At 41.1% G+C, this 19,464-nt stretch overlaps 2 protein-coding genes across 4 annotated transcripts in view; both read left to right on the plus strand.

The window, feature by feature from the left end:
• The window catches only part of LOC118507266 (SOX domain-containing protein dichaete), a 210,875-nt gene that overhangs the window by 52,088 nt on the left and 139,323 nt on the right, over positions 1-19,464 (plus strand). The window lies entirely within an intron of this gene.
• LOC118507304 (SOX domain-containing protein dichaete) lies at positions 784-3,594 on the plus strand. The gene has a single exon (XM_036045678.1). The coding sequence runs from the start codon at positions 1,291-1,293 to the stop codon at positions 2,338-2,340; it is 1,050 nt and encodes a 349-aa protein (XP_035901571.1). The 5' UTR covers positions 784-1,290; the 3' UTR covers positions 2,341-3,594.

Below are 19,464 nucleotides of genomic sequence, written 5' to 3' on the forward strand. Positions count from 1 at the left end.
CAGACACAACAAAAGGGCGAATGAAAAAGCAAAGCAGCTGTTTTCCGGTGAAGAAAATAGAGGGAGGAAGAAAATTCGCTTGATTCGTTCACCCACCTGGGCTGGAGGAGGCCGTGTGAGGAAAGCTTTTTTTCTTTGAGGGGAGGAAGGAAAAAAAGAAGAATCCACCAGGCAGTACACAATAGGCGGATTTAAAGAATGAAGATAAAGGCGTAATAGTGAGAAGAATAGAGCACTTTTTTGTTGTTGCTTTGTTCGCCCGTCACGTTAGAGAAAGAGAGAGAGAGAGAATCACTGAAAAGCCCTTCACGCGGTGACACGCCTACTTTTTTCGCCTTTTCTCGTTGGTGAGAATTTTTTCGCCCCATTCGCACGCTCGTAGTTGTGTGCTCTCGCTCTCCCGCTCTCTCTTGCTACAAGTGAGAGAGCACATCGTTGTCTCTTTCTGGCACAAAGTTTTCGCTTCTGCGCTTTAGAAGTGAAATAGCAAGAAGAGTTGGAAAACGGAACAAAAGCACGTCTGCTAAAAAGAGATGGAAGGTCGCTAACAAAAGAACAATTAAGTGAGAAGAATGAGAAGAAAGCGGCAAAAGGGAGAGAACACAATAAAAAAACAGGGAAGGAAAAACAAAACCATCACAAAAGCGAAACGTGAAAGAGAAAGAGAGCAACGAACAATGCGCTCTGGACAATAGTGAAACACGACTGGAGGATTGTTGGAAGTAGAAGCAGCAGCAAGAAGAAAGAAAAAAAGCCACGAGCGAACCTCGTATTTCGGTGTGGCATCAACATTTCAATACGCTTCCAACTCTCGTGCTGAACGGATCGTCGCGTCAAGCAATCTCCGCTCGTTTTTGTAGTTGCTCGAGCTCAAACAAGAAAACAAAAAGGAAACAAACGGCGATCTTCTTTATTTCGTGGCAGATGATTACGAGCAAGTTCCGACACAAACAAAGTTCCGAACAAAAGCATTTTGTTTGTGTTTTGGTCTGATTGGTGACTGTGTGGTTTGTGTGGCGTGCGATAATAACAAGCTTGTGTGTGTTTGTGCGCCTATTGTGTGCAAATTGTACGAAGTGTTCAAGCTATCAATGCAAACAATCCTGCAACTGGAGAAGTGAGTGATCATAATTCCAGTGAGCTCCAGTTGTTTTCGTCGTGGAGTTTTTAGTGCAAAGAACAAGGAAGTAGTGGTGATCGATCTGACAACTAAACTGTGTGCGTGTATGTGCGATCAGTGTACGATCGAATAGAGATCAGTGTAAGACAAACGAGATCACGCTGTATAGAATGATTAATCACCACACGATGGCGAGCCTGGGACATCCACACTATGGGTTTGCCCTCGGCAATGGGATGGACATCCCGCCGGCTGGAGATTTCGCACCGCAACCCCACCACAGCCCAAGCTCACCGACGGATCATTTGGGGCTGAAGCGTGGCCTTACCTTCCCGACCTCATCCCTCGCCGGTCTCCAGGGACACGGCGGTATGCACGGAGCATCGGCCGGTGGACATCACCATCATGCATCCATGGGACAGAACGGTGGTGGTGGCGGTGGAGGTGGCGGTCTGGGCAACGGACAAACATCACCCGGCCAGGAAGGACACATCAAGCGTCCGATGAATGCGTTTATGGTGTGGTCCAGGTTGCAGCGTCGCCAGATCGCCAAGGACAACCCGAAGATGCATAATTCCGAAATCTCGAAGCGTCTCGGATCGGAATGGAAGCTGCTTACCGAGGCCCAGAAGCGCCCGTTCATCGACGAAGCGAAACGTCTGAGAGCAACGCACATGAAGGAACATCCAGACTACAAGTACAGGCCTCGCCGTAAGCCGAAGAACCCACTAGCAAACGCTGCCAACGGGCTCGGAGCGCTGGGTGCAATGCAGCAGGGCGGCAAATCATCGCTCGGCTCGTCCTACCCCTTCCCGCAGCTGCCACCATACTTCGCCCCAACCCATCCACTGCAGCAACTCGAGCAACACTATCCGGTCCCGTACTTTGGCAGCTTCGATCCGCTCACCCTACAGAAGCTCCATCAATCGCAGCAAAGCGTACAGGCGGGCCATTCGCCGGTCGGTGGGCTCGGTGACTCGGGAAAACAATCGGCCGGCCAACAGTTGCCACCTACCTCGCTCAGCTCGTTCTACTCGAACATCTACAGTGGGATCTCGGCGGCGGCAGCCGCAGCCCCCCTGTACGCCGCCCACTCCAACAGCCTGTACAACACCTCGTCCACCTCGTCCGCATCGCCCGGGTCCAGCCCGAGCGCGTCCCAGTCCACGTTGCCCGATCTCGAGAACTCGATGCGGCGGCCGGTGCAGGTCATCTACTAGACCGCGAGGCGACCAGCGGCTCACCTTTCCAACACTCTTTAGGTATATACGTACATTGTAGCTAGCTGTGTTTTATAGGCGTATAAGATCCGAGGTGCGGCACCGGGCAAACGAAAAAGAAAAATACTGTTCTGTGAACAACGTACTTTTACTGCTGCTGGTGCACGTGTACATCCTTACCGCTTAATTTTCTTTCGGGGGAAAAAATTGTGAAGTTCATCTAAGGCTTCTGTGTACATAGTAGATTAATGGTGCCCAACGCGCTATTGGAAGTTGGTCGAAGAATTGTTTTTTTTTAACTTATTGCATGGGCTCATTCGATCGGTTCGAATCGATAAGGGGCTGTTGATTAGCAGAAATTATCTTTAATACATAATACAAAGACAGCAAAATAAGAAACGAAAGCACGGTTAAGAAGGTGCATCGGAAAATGTGGGCCCGAACCAACCGTACAGGTAAACCGTAGGAACATTATACCTCTCGAATTATTAGTTCTTTCACTTTTGCGTTGTTAGTTACTCTCCTTAGTTACTTCCCTTTAAACCTGTTTTTCTGTAAACTAAAATAGGTGAGAAAATGGCGTACGCAGAATGAGGGAATTTTTTATACAATTGTCTGTACATAGTAAATTAATGTAAAGAAGAAGAAGAAGAAGGACCTCAAGAGTGGCTCAGACAAACATCAGCATTCCAGAATTGAAAAGTGAAGAAAAAATATAAGAAATTAAGAACAAGAAATACATTCGATCCAAATCTAATTGCTAGACCATAGTGCTTCATTCATTCCACTCCTTTATTATAAGCTATTGTTTTGTCTTTGGTTAAAAGAAAAGCAACAAAAGGTTTCTTAAAAGCAGTGTGCTGTTTTGTTTGCCGTTTTTTTTTTCCTTTGTCTCAAGCCTCAAGATCTCGCACACTTGGCCACGATCAAGTTCTCAGTCTTCGGTCGCTGCAGCTTTACTTGTACTACTAGAGTCGTAAAACAATCCACTGTGCGTACTGTAATGCGTCGTAATTGTGCGTGTGCGTGTATGTATGTATGTACATGTGTGTGTGTGAGTGTGCGGAGAGAGGAGTTGCAGGGAGACAAAACAAACGAACCGATGCGTTCTTATCAGTGTAGTGACGTGCATACATCTAAAGAGATAAGGCTATTATTTGTTATATCTGTCAGTATTTGATCATATTGATGATGAGCAGCGGGGGAAAACAATACAGTGAAGTGTAAAAATAAATAAACAAATGAAAAAAAAAACACACACAAAGAAACTCAAATGAAACGAAATAAAAATTATTTGAAATAAAAATAAAACATTTTAGCTTTCCTTGTAACGGTTAGCTGCAAAGATGAAAGAAAACTAAACTAATTTTTGTTTAAGTTGCTGCTAATTGGATGAAAATGTAGTCAAAATGAGTGAGACCTTGGAATAAGAGCAGTTTTCAAACTTAAAATTTTACAAAAAAAATCTGTCCTCGGCATTTTCTCATTACATATTGTGATTAAAGTTCGAGCTAATTCGATTATAAGAGAAGTTGGCTTTATTTTATGAATCGATTTATATATTTTTTTATTCATGGGACGGCCATGTCTGCCTAGCCGTATTGCTAAGATTTTGAAGTTTGTAGGAATTTTATTCCAGCATAATAAATCGATGAACAACATTAAGTTTGCGGTGGAAAAATGCTGGGTTTCGATTCATATAAAGGAAATATTCAATCACTTAGGGAATTCTTCAAATTGATAGAGGCATATTGCAAGCCCGCCGTGGAACTTTGCAATCATACAACAGAATTTTGCATAAAAATATTTAAAAAAAACAATTGCTATACGGTTGCAGAATTTCGAAATCAGCTGTGAATTAAAGGACGTGCACTTAATTTAACTGTGACTTAATCTTACCCGTAGCAAAGTAGTCAGCCCTGCCTCCGGGGAGGCGGTCTGGATGGGATTTGAACCCCGATCCTGCCGTGTGAAGACTTAAAGCAATATTTTTACTAAATTTTGTCCACTAAACTCGTTCAAATGTGCTTGATAAATCGTGGTGATGTAGACAAACAATTCAATGACATCTTGCAAATTTTACACTTTGACAGGCCAAACACTGGGCAAAATATCCATTGCTGATTGCATAAATGTTATAGTTACTTTCTCCTAACTGTATGCAAGATTCCATTATCTGATTGCAAAGTTCCACGTCTTGTTTATTTAAGGAAGGCTCTGAGACCTTATACGCTTCTTACAAAGTTCCACAAAGAGCTTGCAATATTGCACTTTCTGTTTGAAACATTCCCCACAGTAATTAAACAAGTCCATTGTATACCGATCGAAACCCTACAGCGGAGCACTAATAGGTTATCAAGTTTTTGGCTCTATTGTTTTGTCCGTCACTGTAGGTCTTTTGATAAAGTGAAAAATTAAATTATTTCAAAAATTCAAAAATTTCAGATGGCATAGCATGATGGATGTTTTTAAAACGTTCAAAGAATAATTTAACCATAAACTGCTGATTGCTTTTATATCCTTGTCATGTATGTAAACGTTTATTGCTTAATTAATTATTATGTTTAAAGGCGACATTTGTACTTTGAACTCAAATTAAGTGACAAGTCCGGTGATTTATTTATTATACATTTCTATTCCTTAAACAGTTTCTTGATTTATTAACTATTTATTAGTGGTTAAAGGTGACACTTGTACTTTTTTTTACTCCCATAGAAAACCCTGGTCTTGTTAGGCCTCACTTATGCCGTGGGCGACACTTGTACCTCACACTTAAATGAAGTAATAAGTACAATTGATTTGATGATTTGCTCATTAAAATAGTTTGTCTACTTATTTACCTTTATCTATCCTTCGTCGATTTGATTGCAATGGTCATCTTCATCGCACCATTAGCTCCGGGATGTTCACGGTCCTTAACGAATGTTCATAATTCCATTATCGATTTATGATCCCCAAATACGCACGATAAAACTATCGAAATTCCACTCACACACATTACAATAGTGCATTTGCTTTTACCAACGAAAAACTCTGACCAACAAACGGAAACCTGCACGGCGCACATCGTCCTCGGTTTGACATTTTTGTATCGCAGCATTGTCCTGGACACAGGGAAGCCATGCCGGGCTGTTGTACCCCTTTTTGCCGACCGGACGAATCCCGAATCCTCCATCCACCGGCAGTAATGAACTTTGTGTGTGTGTGTACGCGCGTGGAAAGTTCGTAAACAGTCATAAATAAAGTACTTCCGCCGAGCGACGTGCCGAGTTGTTCTAAGTAGTGTGTGCGCACGCTGCTGCCATGCGTCCTGTCCCAAAGTCCTTCCAGAACGTCCAACGCATTTACTCGTTTTTTCTTTGGTGTGGTCCTCGCGACGACCACGGACTACAGTCGATGTTTCTAACCGAAATAATAAAAAAGAAAAATCTGGAAAACCCTTTCTGCCTATGGCACATTGGTCACACGGAAGACTAACAACACATTGTGTTTTTGTGGAAGAAAAAAAAAACAACGCACACACCGGGACTCGAGACCATTTTTGTCCATTGGAAAGTGAAACTAGAAAAGCAAAGAAAACACTGGCAGAAAATAGTAGAATGGCAATATTAATAATGGGCATTGAGAAACAGTCAAACCTTGGGTTGTGGGGGTCAGGGTGAATGGCGGTCTATTCGCAAGTCCGGTTCCGGTTCCGTGCCTGAAAGAGGCGCACCGTATTTCCTGTAACTTCCGGCATCCGGTTCCTGGTTCATTATGTGATTTGTTCGAGCAGTAGAATGAATGTTCGCCTTCGCTGTTGGGAATGGTGGAAAAGTGTGGCGATCGTCTACACCCCAGGGTTTTGTTTGCCTTGTACTTGTATGATTAGAGGTTCGGGTTTTAGTTCGTAATTCGCTTTTATTCTAAAGTATTTCCGATCGAGTGCTAGAATCGGTAAGCTTCTTAAAAACCACCCATTAAAATGTCGTTTTATCAAACGATAGTCCCGATGGTCGCCTTAGCAACGAAACATTCTTGCTCTCTCTCTCTCTTTATCTATCTTCTGTCGTGTCATAATGCAGCGAAAATTCGATAGGGTGATACAAGCAAGAGTCTGGCTTCGGAAAAATGAATAATTGCATGTGGAAGTGATTGTCACAATATGCTTCGCGGATCATTGGACACCCTCGTTTTGGGAGATTTTTCCCAACCACCGGTGCTTCGTGGCGTTTCCCGCAGCGCTTCAAACGCATTAACGGTTCGAATGATGCCTGTGATGGGTGGAAACGGGTTTTCCCGATTTTTTCCACCCCCTGTTGGAATAGGAAGCCCACGCACGCTCGGAAAAAATTAGGAGCTCAAGTGGTTTGAATTAGGTTGTTATTGGGTTGAGAATTGTTTGACTGGCGCAATTGGGAGTTGTTGCGGTACGGGGCTGATGCTGTTTTATCACAATCGCATCTTAGTTTCTTTTTAGTGCGGTTTTTGCCAAGCCTGGCATACGGGTTTTTCCATTTTTTCCAGCGGGTTGAGAAAGGGAAACGCATGAAAAAGGAAACTGATAAGCGATTTCTCGTTAAGAGCCTTAAGGAGGACTAAGATTGAACGATAACGAATTTAATTATAAATGTTGTACCAGTAGCAAGGTGGATACGAGTTGGGATTTTATACGTGAATAATTGACGTTAAATTCTACCAAGTACATTTATCACCAAGGACCATCTTGGAAAATGGAAAAAAAATTGATCTTTCATTTCCAGAATACTTTATAGAAAATGAGCAAAATTTAGCAAAATGAACAAGCAATTATTTGTTGGACGAGAAGGATCCTAAACCATACCCCTAAAGCACTTATTCAACATTCGGTGGTCGTGTCATTATCAACTAGTTTTATGGCCTTCCATACTGTGTACTATGCAGCCGGCTAAATAGCATCATCATCTACGAACGACTCATCAACACGGACCAGCCTGAGTTCAAATCTTTTACTGATTTTGTTCGTACTTTCTTTGTACAAATTGTGGCATGCATGTTATTAGGTATGTTTAATAGATTTCTAAATCATAAAATAGATGTCTCGAGATTGCGCACAATTCATTATGCATTATGGAAGAAATTGAATTGTGTACAAAAATAACAACATGGAAAATAATTTTGTTTGGACCGTTCAACACTTTAATGTGCGTACAAGGCAACATCATCAAATACAGAGAAAATCATAATTGCAAACCTCCCCTTTTCAAAAAAAAAATATCCCTTTGGAATTGTTTTGGTTATATTTGCTCTTTTCAGTTACAATTCATTTACGAGTATGTTTTATTTATCGTTTATTATAGTTTAATAATTTATTATAATTTCATGGCATTTCATTTTATTTTATTTCTTTTTTTTTCGTTCTTCATTCCCTTTTATTTTTATGTTTCTTACTATTTGTTACATTGCTTTCGTCATATTGTCTTACGAACGCATTATTTGCTTTTCCTTTTTTTACGCAAGTTATTTTTCCTTTTTTATTTTCAAGCATAATATTTTTATTTTTCATATTTATTGCATACTTTACACAAATTTTCCATTTTTTAAATTAGTTCATTAGGGGGGGTTTCTTGTTTGTTCTTTCATTCTTTAAACTTTCTTGTAATTAATTTTATTATTTATTTACGTTTACTTTTTTTATCCTTCTATTACTGTGTTTTTTAAGTAAAATCTTGCTATTTTTATGTTTTATTGCTTCCTTAAGCTTTCGATAGCTATAGTGTAAAAAGTAATTGTAGTTTTGTAAGTATCATCAAGTCAAAAAAGTTCGCATTTCACACTGAAATGTTCGCAGCGAACATAAATAAAAAATATACCAAGCGCTCATCGATAAACTAGCATTAACTATTATATTTCCTTTCTCAGACACAGTTGAATGGAATAATATGTGTTACTTTTACTAAAACACAAAACCACGTTAAAATGGTCGCATGTTCCCATTGGAGGGGGGGGTGGGGAGGAATGATTTGTTCGCTGGCACCATTTATTTCTTATCTTTTGATGGTCTTTGATGTCAAAACAAATGGATGATCATAATTCCCTGCTTTCCTGCTTTCCAGCATGTCCGAATAGGCCTGTCAGGAAGGGTGTCCAAACCAAACCAAACCACACCCCGTAAAAGGGGGAAACAAAGTGGCCCACCAAAGTGCTGCTAATTTATTAATAAAACTATATTCCTTCCATTCCGATGACGAACGCGTAGAGCGCACGCATATGATATGATTAATGTAATTCGTAATTTCTACAACTACACACACACATTTGCCTATGAGAGTTGGCAGTTAAAGAGTGGTTCTTTGGGCGACCATTTCCTATTGGGGCGAATTGGAACCAGGCAGGCGCAGGGAACAATCCATTTCGGGGTTTTCCATTTTCCCGCGGCAGTTGTTTCTGCCGAATCATCCCACTATATCCTGGCTCTGTGTGCGTGTGCATGTTCTGAAACAAGGACAACAAAATGACGGCTGACAAAAGGATGGCGCACGCGAACACGCGGATGCCTTGGGGGAACTACGCGTTCGTTGTGGGAGTTCCAACACTCCCGGGGTTAGCCGAATTTCCATTTGCTAACCAAAATGGGTAAGATGGAAAAAAGAAGGTAAAAGTATCGGATCGTTCCTTTCTTTGGTCCTGTTTTGTCCTTTTTTCCCCATTTCGCTAACTCTGTAGCTTTTTTTACGACCCTGCTCCGTCTCGAGACGCAACCGTTTGTCATTAGTAATCGTCGCGTCATTTCCTGTTGTCGTTATTCAGACGCTTCCGTGGCAGGATATTCGGGACGGGTACGCACCACGCGACCACGCATTCGATTTCGGGTCCGTAAAAATGGTTTTGGGCGAGAGCGGTCCTTTGTCCGGGCCACAATAATGCACAAATACATTACATTATTTCATCCCCATTTCCAACCGTGGTGCGTCGTTGTGTCAGCCGCCTGGCATTTGTTGTTCCGTCATCGATTTTTCACGCTGGGATGGGATTGGTGGAGCAAATATTTTGTTTGTATCATGTTTTCACTTTCAGTTTGCGTTGCTTTTCCGATGGGGGTTTTCACGCTAGAGGTACTCAACAGCTTCTACACCTGGTCTACCCATTCAGCGCTTAAGTGTCGAGGAAGTGAGTCGTATTTACATGAAAGCATCGGAGGTCTACAGGTTGTGTTCAAGATGTTTGCCGAGCATGGGGTTTGCTTTTGTTTATTTTGTGCAATTAAAAAATGTTTTTCCTTCCTTACAGTAATTGCTAGTAATGTTCGTAAGTCTAAGAAATTTGTGGTCTGTAAAGCATTTTAATTTTAAGTCTGTCTTGTCCCGTGTTCTTTAAATGATTGTAATGAGCACATCAAGACGCTCGAAAACAATTGTTCCGTTGCAAGAAAAGTAATTTTTGTTTGTCATTTCTTCTTTTCATTTAGGCTCTTTTGTGTTGTTTAATGAAACAAAACACATCAGCCGCTTTTAAATTTGCTATATAAACTTTTACTTTCAATGTAGGAAGGGCTTTAAACTATAATAGAATTGTAAAAAGTTAGATGCCTAACATGCATCGTCAAGGGACGCTCCACTGAACAAGGCCATAGCGGTGTACGCCAAAACCGGGTTTCGAATCCCGTTCGGAGCATCTCCCCGTACGTTTGAGTGACTTTTAAAGATCTCTCTCTCTCTCTCTCTCTCTCTTCTAGGCCTAACGGCCTCTTAAGAACACCTCTCAATGAATGAAACCATGTAGTTTAAATAGTCAGTCCTCACTACGGCCTGGATGGGATTTGAACTTCGTATGAAGACCAGCGCCGTTGTTGCCTCTGCCATCAGACCGCCACGACTTTAAAGCTACTAGCTGGCCAAGATCTATTATGGCTAAGAAGTTTTTTTTGATACTGATAATTGGAATGGTTTTCTTTCGATTTGTTAATTTTTTTGTACTTATAATTGGTACAGTTTACTTCAATCTATTTATCTAACAAATTAGCAAAGGAAATAAATCATATTACGGCCCGAGGAGACTTACACTCAGGCACTCGAGGCTATGGACGAAGTTGCGACTACATAGAAAATTTAAATGATTTATAGGGTAAAGGAAGTTGTTTGGAAGGATTGTTGACCCTGTAAGAGTGTAAGGACTATGGAGGAGTCGCTACAATCACGAGCTTGATAAGCTGATGTTCTCACTTTTTTGCATGCGAATTAGAATTGAGAGGCCCCAGTTTGCTGATCACGTCTTAAGAATAACTTGACTATGGTATCATTTTAGAAACAAAATTATTTGGAGATCACCAGCTTCAGTACAGGCACTTAGGAGTTAGATGCTATGTAGAGCTGCCTCTTCTTGATAAATGTATTGAACATGCATGATTTTCATACATCACAAGTTTCATTAATATATCATTTATTTATAGAAGCTTTGGGTCTCTGATACCCCATTCGTCTCTTTCCTGTCTTTGGATACAGTCTCCTAAATGGAAGCATTGATTGCCCAGCTTTGTTTTCTTCGGTCAATGTGTAAATTTCTTCAAGGATTCTCCCATCTCTAGCAATACTAGCATCTGTCGGACATCTTTTGATCAAATCCCATCCAGACCGCTTCCCCGTACGCAGGACTATCTATCTGAGGCTAGCCAAAAATGGCAGGCCGAGATCTTTCGTGGCTGTAGAGCCATCGAAGGGAAAGAGTTACCTATTAATCAATTGTTCACATGTTCACGTCAATATACGTCCCATGCACACCTACGGTCCGGTCTTCACACACGACAGGACCGGGGTTCAAATCCCATCTAGACCGTAAAACCGTTTCTCGTACGCAAGACTGGCTACTTTGCTACGGGTAAAATCAATTCACAAAAGCCAGAAATGGCAGGCCGAATCCTTTCAAGGTTGTAGTACCAAGCAAGAAGAAGAAGAAGCATGGTAAACCAACGAACAACACCTTCCTGTTCTCTCTATTTGCATATAAAAACGACAAAAATTATCAAAGTAATAACATCGAAGCAAAAAGGCAAAACAATGATAAAAAAAAAGAAAAACAAAACTGAACACCACATTTACCCCGGATATCGAACGAAACGATCGCAATCGCTGCCTCGCAGTTCTCAAGTGACGTCTCGTGAAATGTCGCCATCGAGTAATAATAATAATCGGTGGAAAATAATTCGCTACCAACTTGTATTTTTATGTTTGCACAAAAAGCAAGACAAAAAAACGCCCCCCCACACACACGTACACAAATCAGTTAAAGTCAAGGTACGGAAGCGGTTCTCAATTACAACTTCAGCAAAACTCTGGTGGCCACTTGAGACCACCGTCTAAAGGCCGTATGAATAATTATGCACAAGCGGAACGGTTTATATTTCGGGACTTTCCGTACCGCCAAAGGACGGTGGTTGTTTCTTTTTCCTGTTCCTGTTTTGGTTGCTGTTGTTAAATTCCCTCGCCCCCCCCCCCCCCGGGATAGAGCTGCTTCCTGTGTGCTGCTACTACCGCTGGGGATTGGAGTATGGTAAAATGGATTTACCGAAAAGGTACATATTATTGTCAACAAACAGCAGTCCAACAGGCATGCTACGCACATACACACACACACACACACACACACACACACACCTGCGCAGCTGTTGAGTGGAGTTCATGGATCGATACGGATCGATTTTTGTTGGCACGTGCACATCAAAACATGTGGTATGTGGGACAAGTTTGAGGCCGGTTTGAAGTGCCTTAAAGTGGAGGTAGAAGGGGATGAAACCGAAGAACAAAAATGAAAATTTCAGAATATAAAATTTTCTACTTCTTTTCCAATGTAATATGTAAAAAAGAATACTGTCTCAAAAAAGGTGAAAAAACAGAACAGAATATGAAAAGAAGATCAGAGTATTTTAAAATTAAAAAAAAACAGAGAAATTTTATGTTAAAAGTAAGAAATAAAAAAAATATTGAAGTGTGAAAACGAAGAAAGAATAGTAACATAAGAAAAGAACAGCAAGAACAAAATAATGTAAACTGAAAAAAAAATTAAAGATAAAGTGAATATCAAAAATCATAAAAATTTCGTCAAATCATAGTCATAAAGACAATTAATAAATAAAAAATAACATAACATTTTTTTAAAGAAACTAAAGTAACAAAAGAAAAACATAATATCAAATTATTTAAGCTGATACAAATAAAAAAAAAAATTGTAAGAAGAAAGTAAAGGTAAAACTTATTAAACTTAAAAATGAAAAGGTATAGAATAATAAAAATAGAACAAAAGCATAAAATCATATAAAATAACAAACAAAAAAAAGAAACAAATAGTAAAATAAATAAATCATTGCTTATAAAATCAAATCATTACTAACCGTTTTAGGTGTTTGATTTTCCAACCCCACTTGAAGACTGAATTTGCTGTTTGCTCAGCAATTTGACCTTCTACCCGTTGCATTTCCTGCGTCTTGCCACAGGAAAAATCCGTTGAAATTATTTGAAGGATTTTTGGAGGCAGAAGGCAGAAGTTGTACAGAATTTGATTCGTGCACCTTCAGTTGACCACTTCAGCTGGACACAGTGTTCCTTCCTCATCGCTGTTTTCCATTCCCCCCACCCCTCCCTGGAAATGTAAATGTTTGCACCGGAGAATTTACCCATTTTGTGACTGTATGCGCGGCCATACCTTTCAGCATCACAGCATCGTTGACCGTTCAGAAACCGTTTAGTTTTGTCGAAGTCGAAACTTTATCCTGCTGCCAAGTGCTCTTGAGTGAAAATAGAGAGAGAGAGAGAGAGAGAGAGAGAAAAAAAGGGAGCAACTGGAAATTTGCTACTCGGCACAAGTTTGTATGGGGTGGAAATAGAACAGTTTTTCTTTACACAATATAACAACTTTTGGACTAACGTGGACAGCGAGTTGTTACATTTTAACCTTATATTTTTTAGCGTGTGGGTGGGTGGAAAAGTCACTTCGAGTGGCGATCATTAACGGTCCCTGCCGAGTGAGTGTTTTCATCGTCATGATTGCATGGAGGGAAAAGCTTTCAGTGATAATAGATTCTTGTTATAAGGCAACAGGTTAAATACAGTTTGATACATACTTGATTGCTGGTCCGGTTATGCGGTGTGATGTAAGCGTTTGTGATAAGAATGAATATTAATAATTGGTCCACTCTCTAATCCCGGTAAGCCCTTTACCAACCACTTAAAAACCAGCACCCATGCACGCATACACACGCGCTCATCATTAATAGCCCTACGAGGGTTGCATTTCCATGTGCTGCTTGTATGAGTACAGTGCCACAAACGCAAATCCGGACACCTAGAAAATGAACCTTTTACACTGAGGGCGATTTTCTTAGCCTGAGGCTGTGCAGTCATGATTCATTTAACGGGCGGAACAGGTATCGAATATTCCGTTCCTATCCTATCCGTTCCTTCGCAGCAAGTTCCTAGTAAGCCTAACATAGTGGGAATGCCCTAGCGAAGAAGAAGTGGAATATCTTTTCAAGTACTTTTTCTACCCTCCAAATCATCCATGAACAATTAAAGGTTGCCAAGTCTCGGAAAAGGACAAACGCTTAAACGGAAGTCTGGACAGTTAAAGCTGGCTAATTATACCTCATTTTGTACTTATATTCACTATCATATGTAAATATTTTTACGTATGCAATGGAGACAAACGGGGCTTACTTTCGTTGATTTACTTGTCCAAGGTGCCACTATCATCAAACATGACTATAAATTGATGTTTTTAGGTTGGGAAGTTTTTTTGACACTTGGATTCAATTGTCACGCCGTTAATTAGGTGGTCAATCTTCATTCGGCAGAACTGGGGTTCAAATCCTATCCGGACTGTTTCACCGTAGTGAGAACTGACTATCAAACTACGAGGGGTATCATGAAATCTAGTAAGCCAAATATGGCAGGCATGTTCTAAGAGGTCCTTTGGCCAAAGAAGAAGAAAAAGAAGCAGAAGTTTCAATTGTCACTAGCACAATAATCATGACATGTGGTCAGAATTTTGATCCTAGTTGAACGGGCCCGGGAACGTATATTCCTTACAAGGTATTCCAGAATGACTTAACGCACAATCTGAGTGATCTACGATGTATAGTTGTCATCTCTTAATACGCACAGTGTTAGGAGAGACTTATTATATGAGAAATAGTGTATTTGATTTACTATAACAGCAATTTCTCATGGTGAATATTAAAACATCTCTTCTAGAAATCTGTATTCCTGTCGAGTATTCCACGGTCTACCTATTTTACATTGTTTGCGGCCTTTTTTATGTTATCGTTTAATAGAATTTAAAACTAAATAAAATTAAAAATCAAACTTCTTACTATCAGCAACTTATCAGTAACTCAACAATGAAATATATGTCTCGACCAAGATTGTAATGTCCTCGTACCTTTTCGCAATTTCTTCACTGTGTTTTGACCATAAAGTATGAAAAAGTACCATGGCACTAGTATCAATGGCTTATATAGAAGATTGTGGGGCTTGCAATGTTTTTACATGGATCTTGTAATAATTTTGGAGTGCTGAAACCAATAATATAGAAGACTTGAAATTCATCCCCATTTGAATCTATATCCCATATTTAGTGTTTTGTGTCAACCCACAGGTGCTAACGCTAGACTATTTAGCATAATTTTAACCCTTTGATATTGTTGGATACAGTAATCATTTTGTTAGCATTTTATGAGGAGTTGAACATAATTCTGAGTCCCAGAGATTAACTATCGTCCACAAAGTTTAGATAATTATCAATTCCAAGGTGTCCGAGTTTCTGCTTGACGCACTGTATATGTTTACACGTGGTTTTGATGAGTTTTGTCATAATCTCTGCTCGATGTTGCCGAAAAAAGCGGCTGCCAACCCGGCTTACCCAAGCGACAACGGGGTTTGTTGTGGTATCCTCTAGCAACACACCGGCCAGAAGATGCGTTACGACAGAGGCTAGAGAATAGATCCCTCGAGCAGTTGAAAGGGGGAAAATCAATCTCACGAAACACATTCGCACTGAAATTAACAATGACCCAGCGGGAGGGTCTCTACCCGACGCACGTCTATTAATTCATAAGCGTGTAATTTATACTGTCAAATGAAATCAACAGCCCGGGATTGTTGGTGGTGGTGGTGGGGGAAATCCCGCTGCATGCGCATCATCAAGTGGTGGAAAAATTAGATGGTTGAAAACAAACACCCTCCTCGCGGGGAAAATAAAGGAACCCGGGTGTCCGCTTTTGCACGGCAACCTCATCAATATGAGGTATGAGAGAAGGGGGAAAATAAATCTAGGAGGGTGGCGTTGTGCTCATCATGGTGATGATGGTGCTGATGACGGTTGACCAACCAATAGAGATACCAATCGGGTCGCGGGACCCGATTTAGACTTTGGGTGGTAATTGTAATTTGATTCATTTTGCGGTGGGAAAACCCGGGCGCCGTTGGATCGACCATGAATTATGACATTTAATAAAAAAAAAAATCCCCAGCAATGCTTGCTTTTGTGTTGTTAAACAAATGGTGCAGGGTTGTAAAATATTTGTTAAACAGGATTTTTAGTAACGATTTGCAATTGTACAACAACGTGTGGCTACGATTAATAGCCGGTGGGTTTCCCATAATGATGTCATCAGAATGGCGGGGGGAGAACGGTACTCTTCAATGACGTCGAGTGGATCATAAATTATGAATAGCTGGCTCCCGAACCTCCCCCCTCCCCGGTGCAACAAACACCGTCCATTACTCATCTGCATAAGTGAAAAATCCTTGCGAGAGGGCCCATTTTTTACCAACAATTTTCCACCCGGCTGTGATGTTTGAGCGGCAAAGAAGCGAAGCGCTGGGTTCGACTAAACCATTAATCTTTTCCCGATTTGCAACGATTTTCCAAACCTCAAGATTCCCTTTCCGTCCCGAAGTTTTCCGATGCTGGAAAGGGATGGATCAGCGGGCGAATGTCTAAGCCTAATTTGATTGTAACTTTGGCCCCTCGTGCATGAGGCGCGGGAAGATGAGTGTAAAACGGATGAGCTTGTAAATCTGTGTAAACCGTTTTATTCTCCCCCTTTCTTGGGATGGGAAAACCTCTTTTTTCCCACCCTCGTTTTGTTTGATACAATGGGTGCGGAACAAAATGCTGGTACCGCTGCCATTAGAGCGCGTACGTGAAAACATTTCCGTGCCGAAATTCCACCCGATGAAAGGTTACATAAGTTGATCTTTCGGATCGGCGTGGTTACTCTGTGCCTGGAACGTGTGCTGGGATGGCAAAGCTTTGTCAGGCTAGTTGTTGGTGGTGGCACATTTTCTACTTCTCCTCCCATTTTTTCAAAGTAAATGTGTGTGAATGGATTTTCACTTTCCAAAGTAGATGATCTTTTTAAACTTTTCCCCCTAGCCCGATGTACCTTAGGGCGGCTCAGATGCTGGAAGATTCTAACCTCGTGTAACTTTCTGCTGTGGAGGTGGTTGGGGCGAGCGTGTAAGTTTGTGCAAAAATTTGGTGAAAGTTTTGGTTTTTCCTATGCTGAAAATGTAAAGGCCATACGCCTTCGAAAGGGCACAATAGATCAGCACGAGTGAGAAAGGTCAAATACTTTGAACGGTTCAGAAGACGCAACCAAAGGCTTCGAAAGGTCGAATTTTCTTTTCATGGAAAATAAGGGAAGAAAAGTTTTTTCCCTGGTGTGTTTAGAGAGATACAACAAGGAGAGTGGACAAGCAACACGTTGTTCTAGAACCGTTAGAGAAACAACTCGTCCGATTGTTTCTCAGCCGATTCACGGTATCATTAGCGCGGAGGAAAAGTGCTGTGAGGAGTTGGATGTAAAGAGAACATTTTTTTAAAAGAGTATATCTGAGGATTTTTAAGCTATCCATATCAAAAATCCCCAGCAGTAAACTTTTAATACGCGATTCCGCTATCCTCTTCATGTTTAAAGTCCTACTGGATATGAAATAGCACTTCTGGCTGGCTCCTTGGCTTAACAACCTGGGTGGCTGAATAACTCGCAAGACTTGATGATACCATGTAGTTGGGTCGTTAGTCTTTATCCGGGTTCGTTCGGGTTCGGGAACGGTCCAGATGGGGTTTTATCCCCGGTCCTGCTGAGACAGGCCCCGCTTTCGCCAAGCACCCTGAAACATACTCCTCATCCAGGAAGAGAATTCAGGTGTCTAAATAATCAGTGAGGAAAGCCGTTCGATACAACTCAGCTTTTTACAGGACATTCCCAGACTGATAATCCTGAGGTTAAGGAGTCACCAACACTGGTCTTTTAGACATTGGTTGTACAACAGCAGCATGATGAGATCTCCAGCAGTAACAAACGGCAGCTCATCAAAGAATCGATTAAGTCCATTACTTGAGACGATTAAGACCATTGTCCATTACTTAGTAATCGCCTTGTCTCAGAGATCTCAGCATAGGCATATAACATTCCAAGGAATAGGAGAACTATAGGGTTGAATCAAACAGCAGCAGGAAGTTGACGTTCAAACATACTACAAATAGCATCAATTCTATGGCACTGGCACGTTTCACAAGAGTTCAAAGATGTCCTAGTATTTCTACTGGCACGAGAATAGTTTAGAAGTAATATAGAAGCACAAAGACCTAGTTTAGACCGAGTTCAATGGCTCGGCACGACTTGTAAAAAATATTCTTCTAGGGATAAAAACAAACTCAAAGAAGGACTGAAATGGCAAAACCTTTACATACCTAGCCAGTAGATTCTACTGCCAATGTGATCAAAATCTACAATGTGATCAAATTGGTAGAGTGAAGGAAACTTGGGTAAAGAAAACAGACCAAATTCTGAAGATCGAAGTTATCATAAGTTTAGTTAACCTGTTTTTCAGTGACTGGCTGTTAGTGAGCTAAAAAGGTCATGTTTGTTGGACGGATTCCTTAACTGACTTTAACATTGCACCTTTTTCTTTTTTTCTTAGCCTAATGTCCTCTTAGGTCATATGTCTGCCATTTCTGCCTTGCTAGATTAATTGTTACCGCATAGTTGGATAGTCAACTCTTCTTGCCTTGTGAAGACCGGCGCCTCTTTCCCATATACTACCGGTCCATATACAGTGATCCTTTCATATGGATTACATGGTGGGAACGGACACGGTTCAGAACATAATATTTCGTTAGCGAAGAGTTAGGTTTAATGAAGACTCTGAAACGATAAGATGGACAAAACAACAGATTCTTTGATGGATTTGGATTTACATTTCATTATTATTAATAAGTATGCTTCAAATATCAACTTGCATCGTGATGAAAACTTATATAGCTTTTGCTGTACATAATATATTTTCCCTAACTCTTAATCATATTCAAACACCAAGCCTCTTTCCTTTGATAAATCCTTTTACCGCAGCATCGCAACATTTACGAACCTCAGGCACACAATCTTTTCCGCCCCAAGCAACCGCGAAGAAACCCATTGAAAAGAGAGACGCGCAAAAGGAAATATCATCCTTTAAAATTAATAATTTCTGCTATTGTTCCGCAACAATGGGCCGGGAATGTTTCAGCCAACGTTTTCGTAATTAAATAAATTGATTTCAACCAGCAAATACACACACACACAGCGGCTCACACTCAATCATTCAAGACGTTCAAAAAGTGCATCTCACGCACTTCAATCCCTGGGCACCCCGCACCACCTCCCCCTTTTCCTCCAGCCCTGCCCACAACAAATCACCACCCGAGGCGCGAACGTCAATGAATGACAATCTATTCGCGCGATCTTGTACCCGATCACCCACGGATTCCATGCCTTTTTTTTTCTTTTTTCGCCCCTGTTGTCCATCCACGATCAAAGCCAGTGTTTCATTTTGGGATGAATGATAATTAAAACTCTACAGGCAAGCTCTCGCCGATGAAAAGCAGAAAAGGGGAAGCATGATTGTACAAAATATGTTTTATGTAGTCGATTGTTTCCCGCTGGGAAGCTGGCTGGCTGGTGGATTGCTTGCCGCCGTAAGGTGTGATCTACCCCCGTAAAAGGGGGAAAGGGTCGCATGCAAAACGGTGGTTAACGAAGCGACGAGACTGGATTTGTTCTCAATGCCGCTCAAATGTCTTGTCGTTCTGTTCGGCACACAAATGCCAGGATACGCCACCGTGAGCATG

This window comes from Anopheles stephensi, chromosome 2 (genome assembly GCF_013141755.1).
Source record: "Anopheles stephensi strain Indian chromosome 2, UCI_ANSTEP_V1.0, whole genome shotgun sequence".
Classification (NCBI taxonomy): domain Eukaryota; kingdom Metazoa; phylum Arthropoda; class Insecta; order Diptera; family Culicidae; genus Anopheles; species Anopheles stephensi.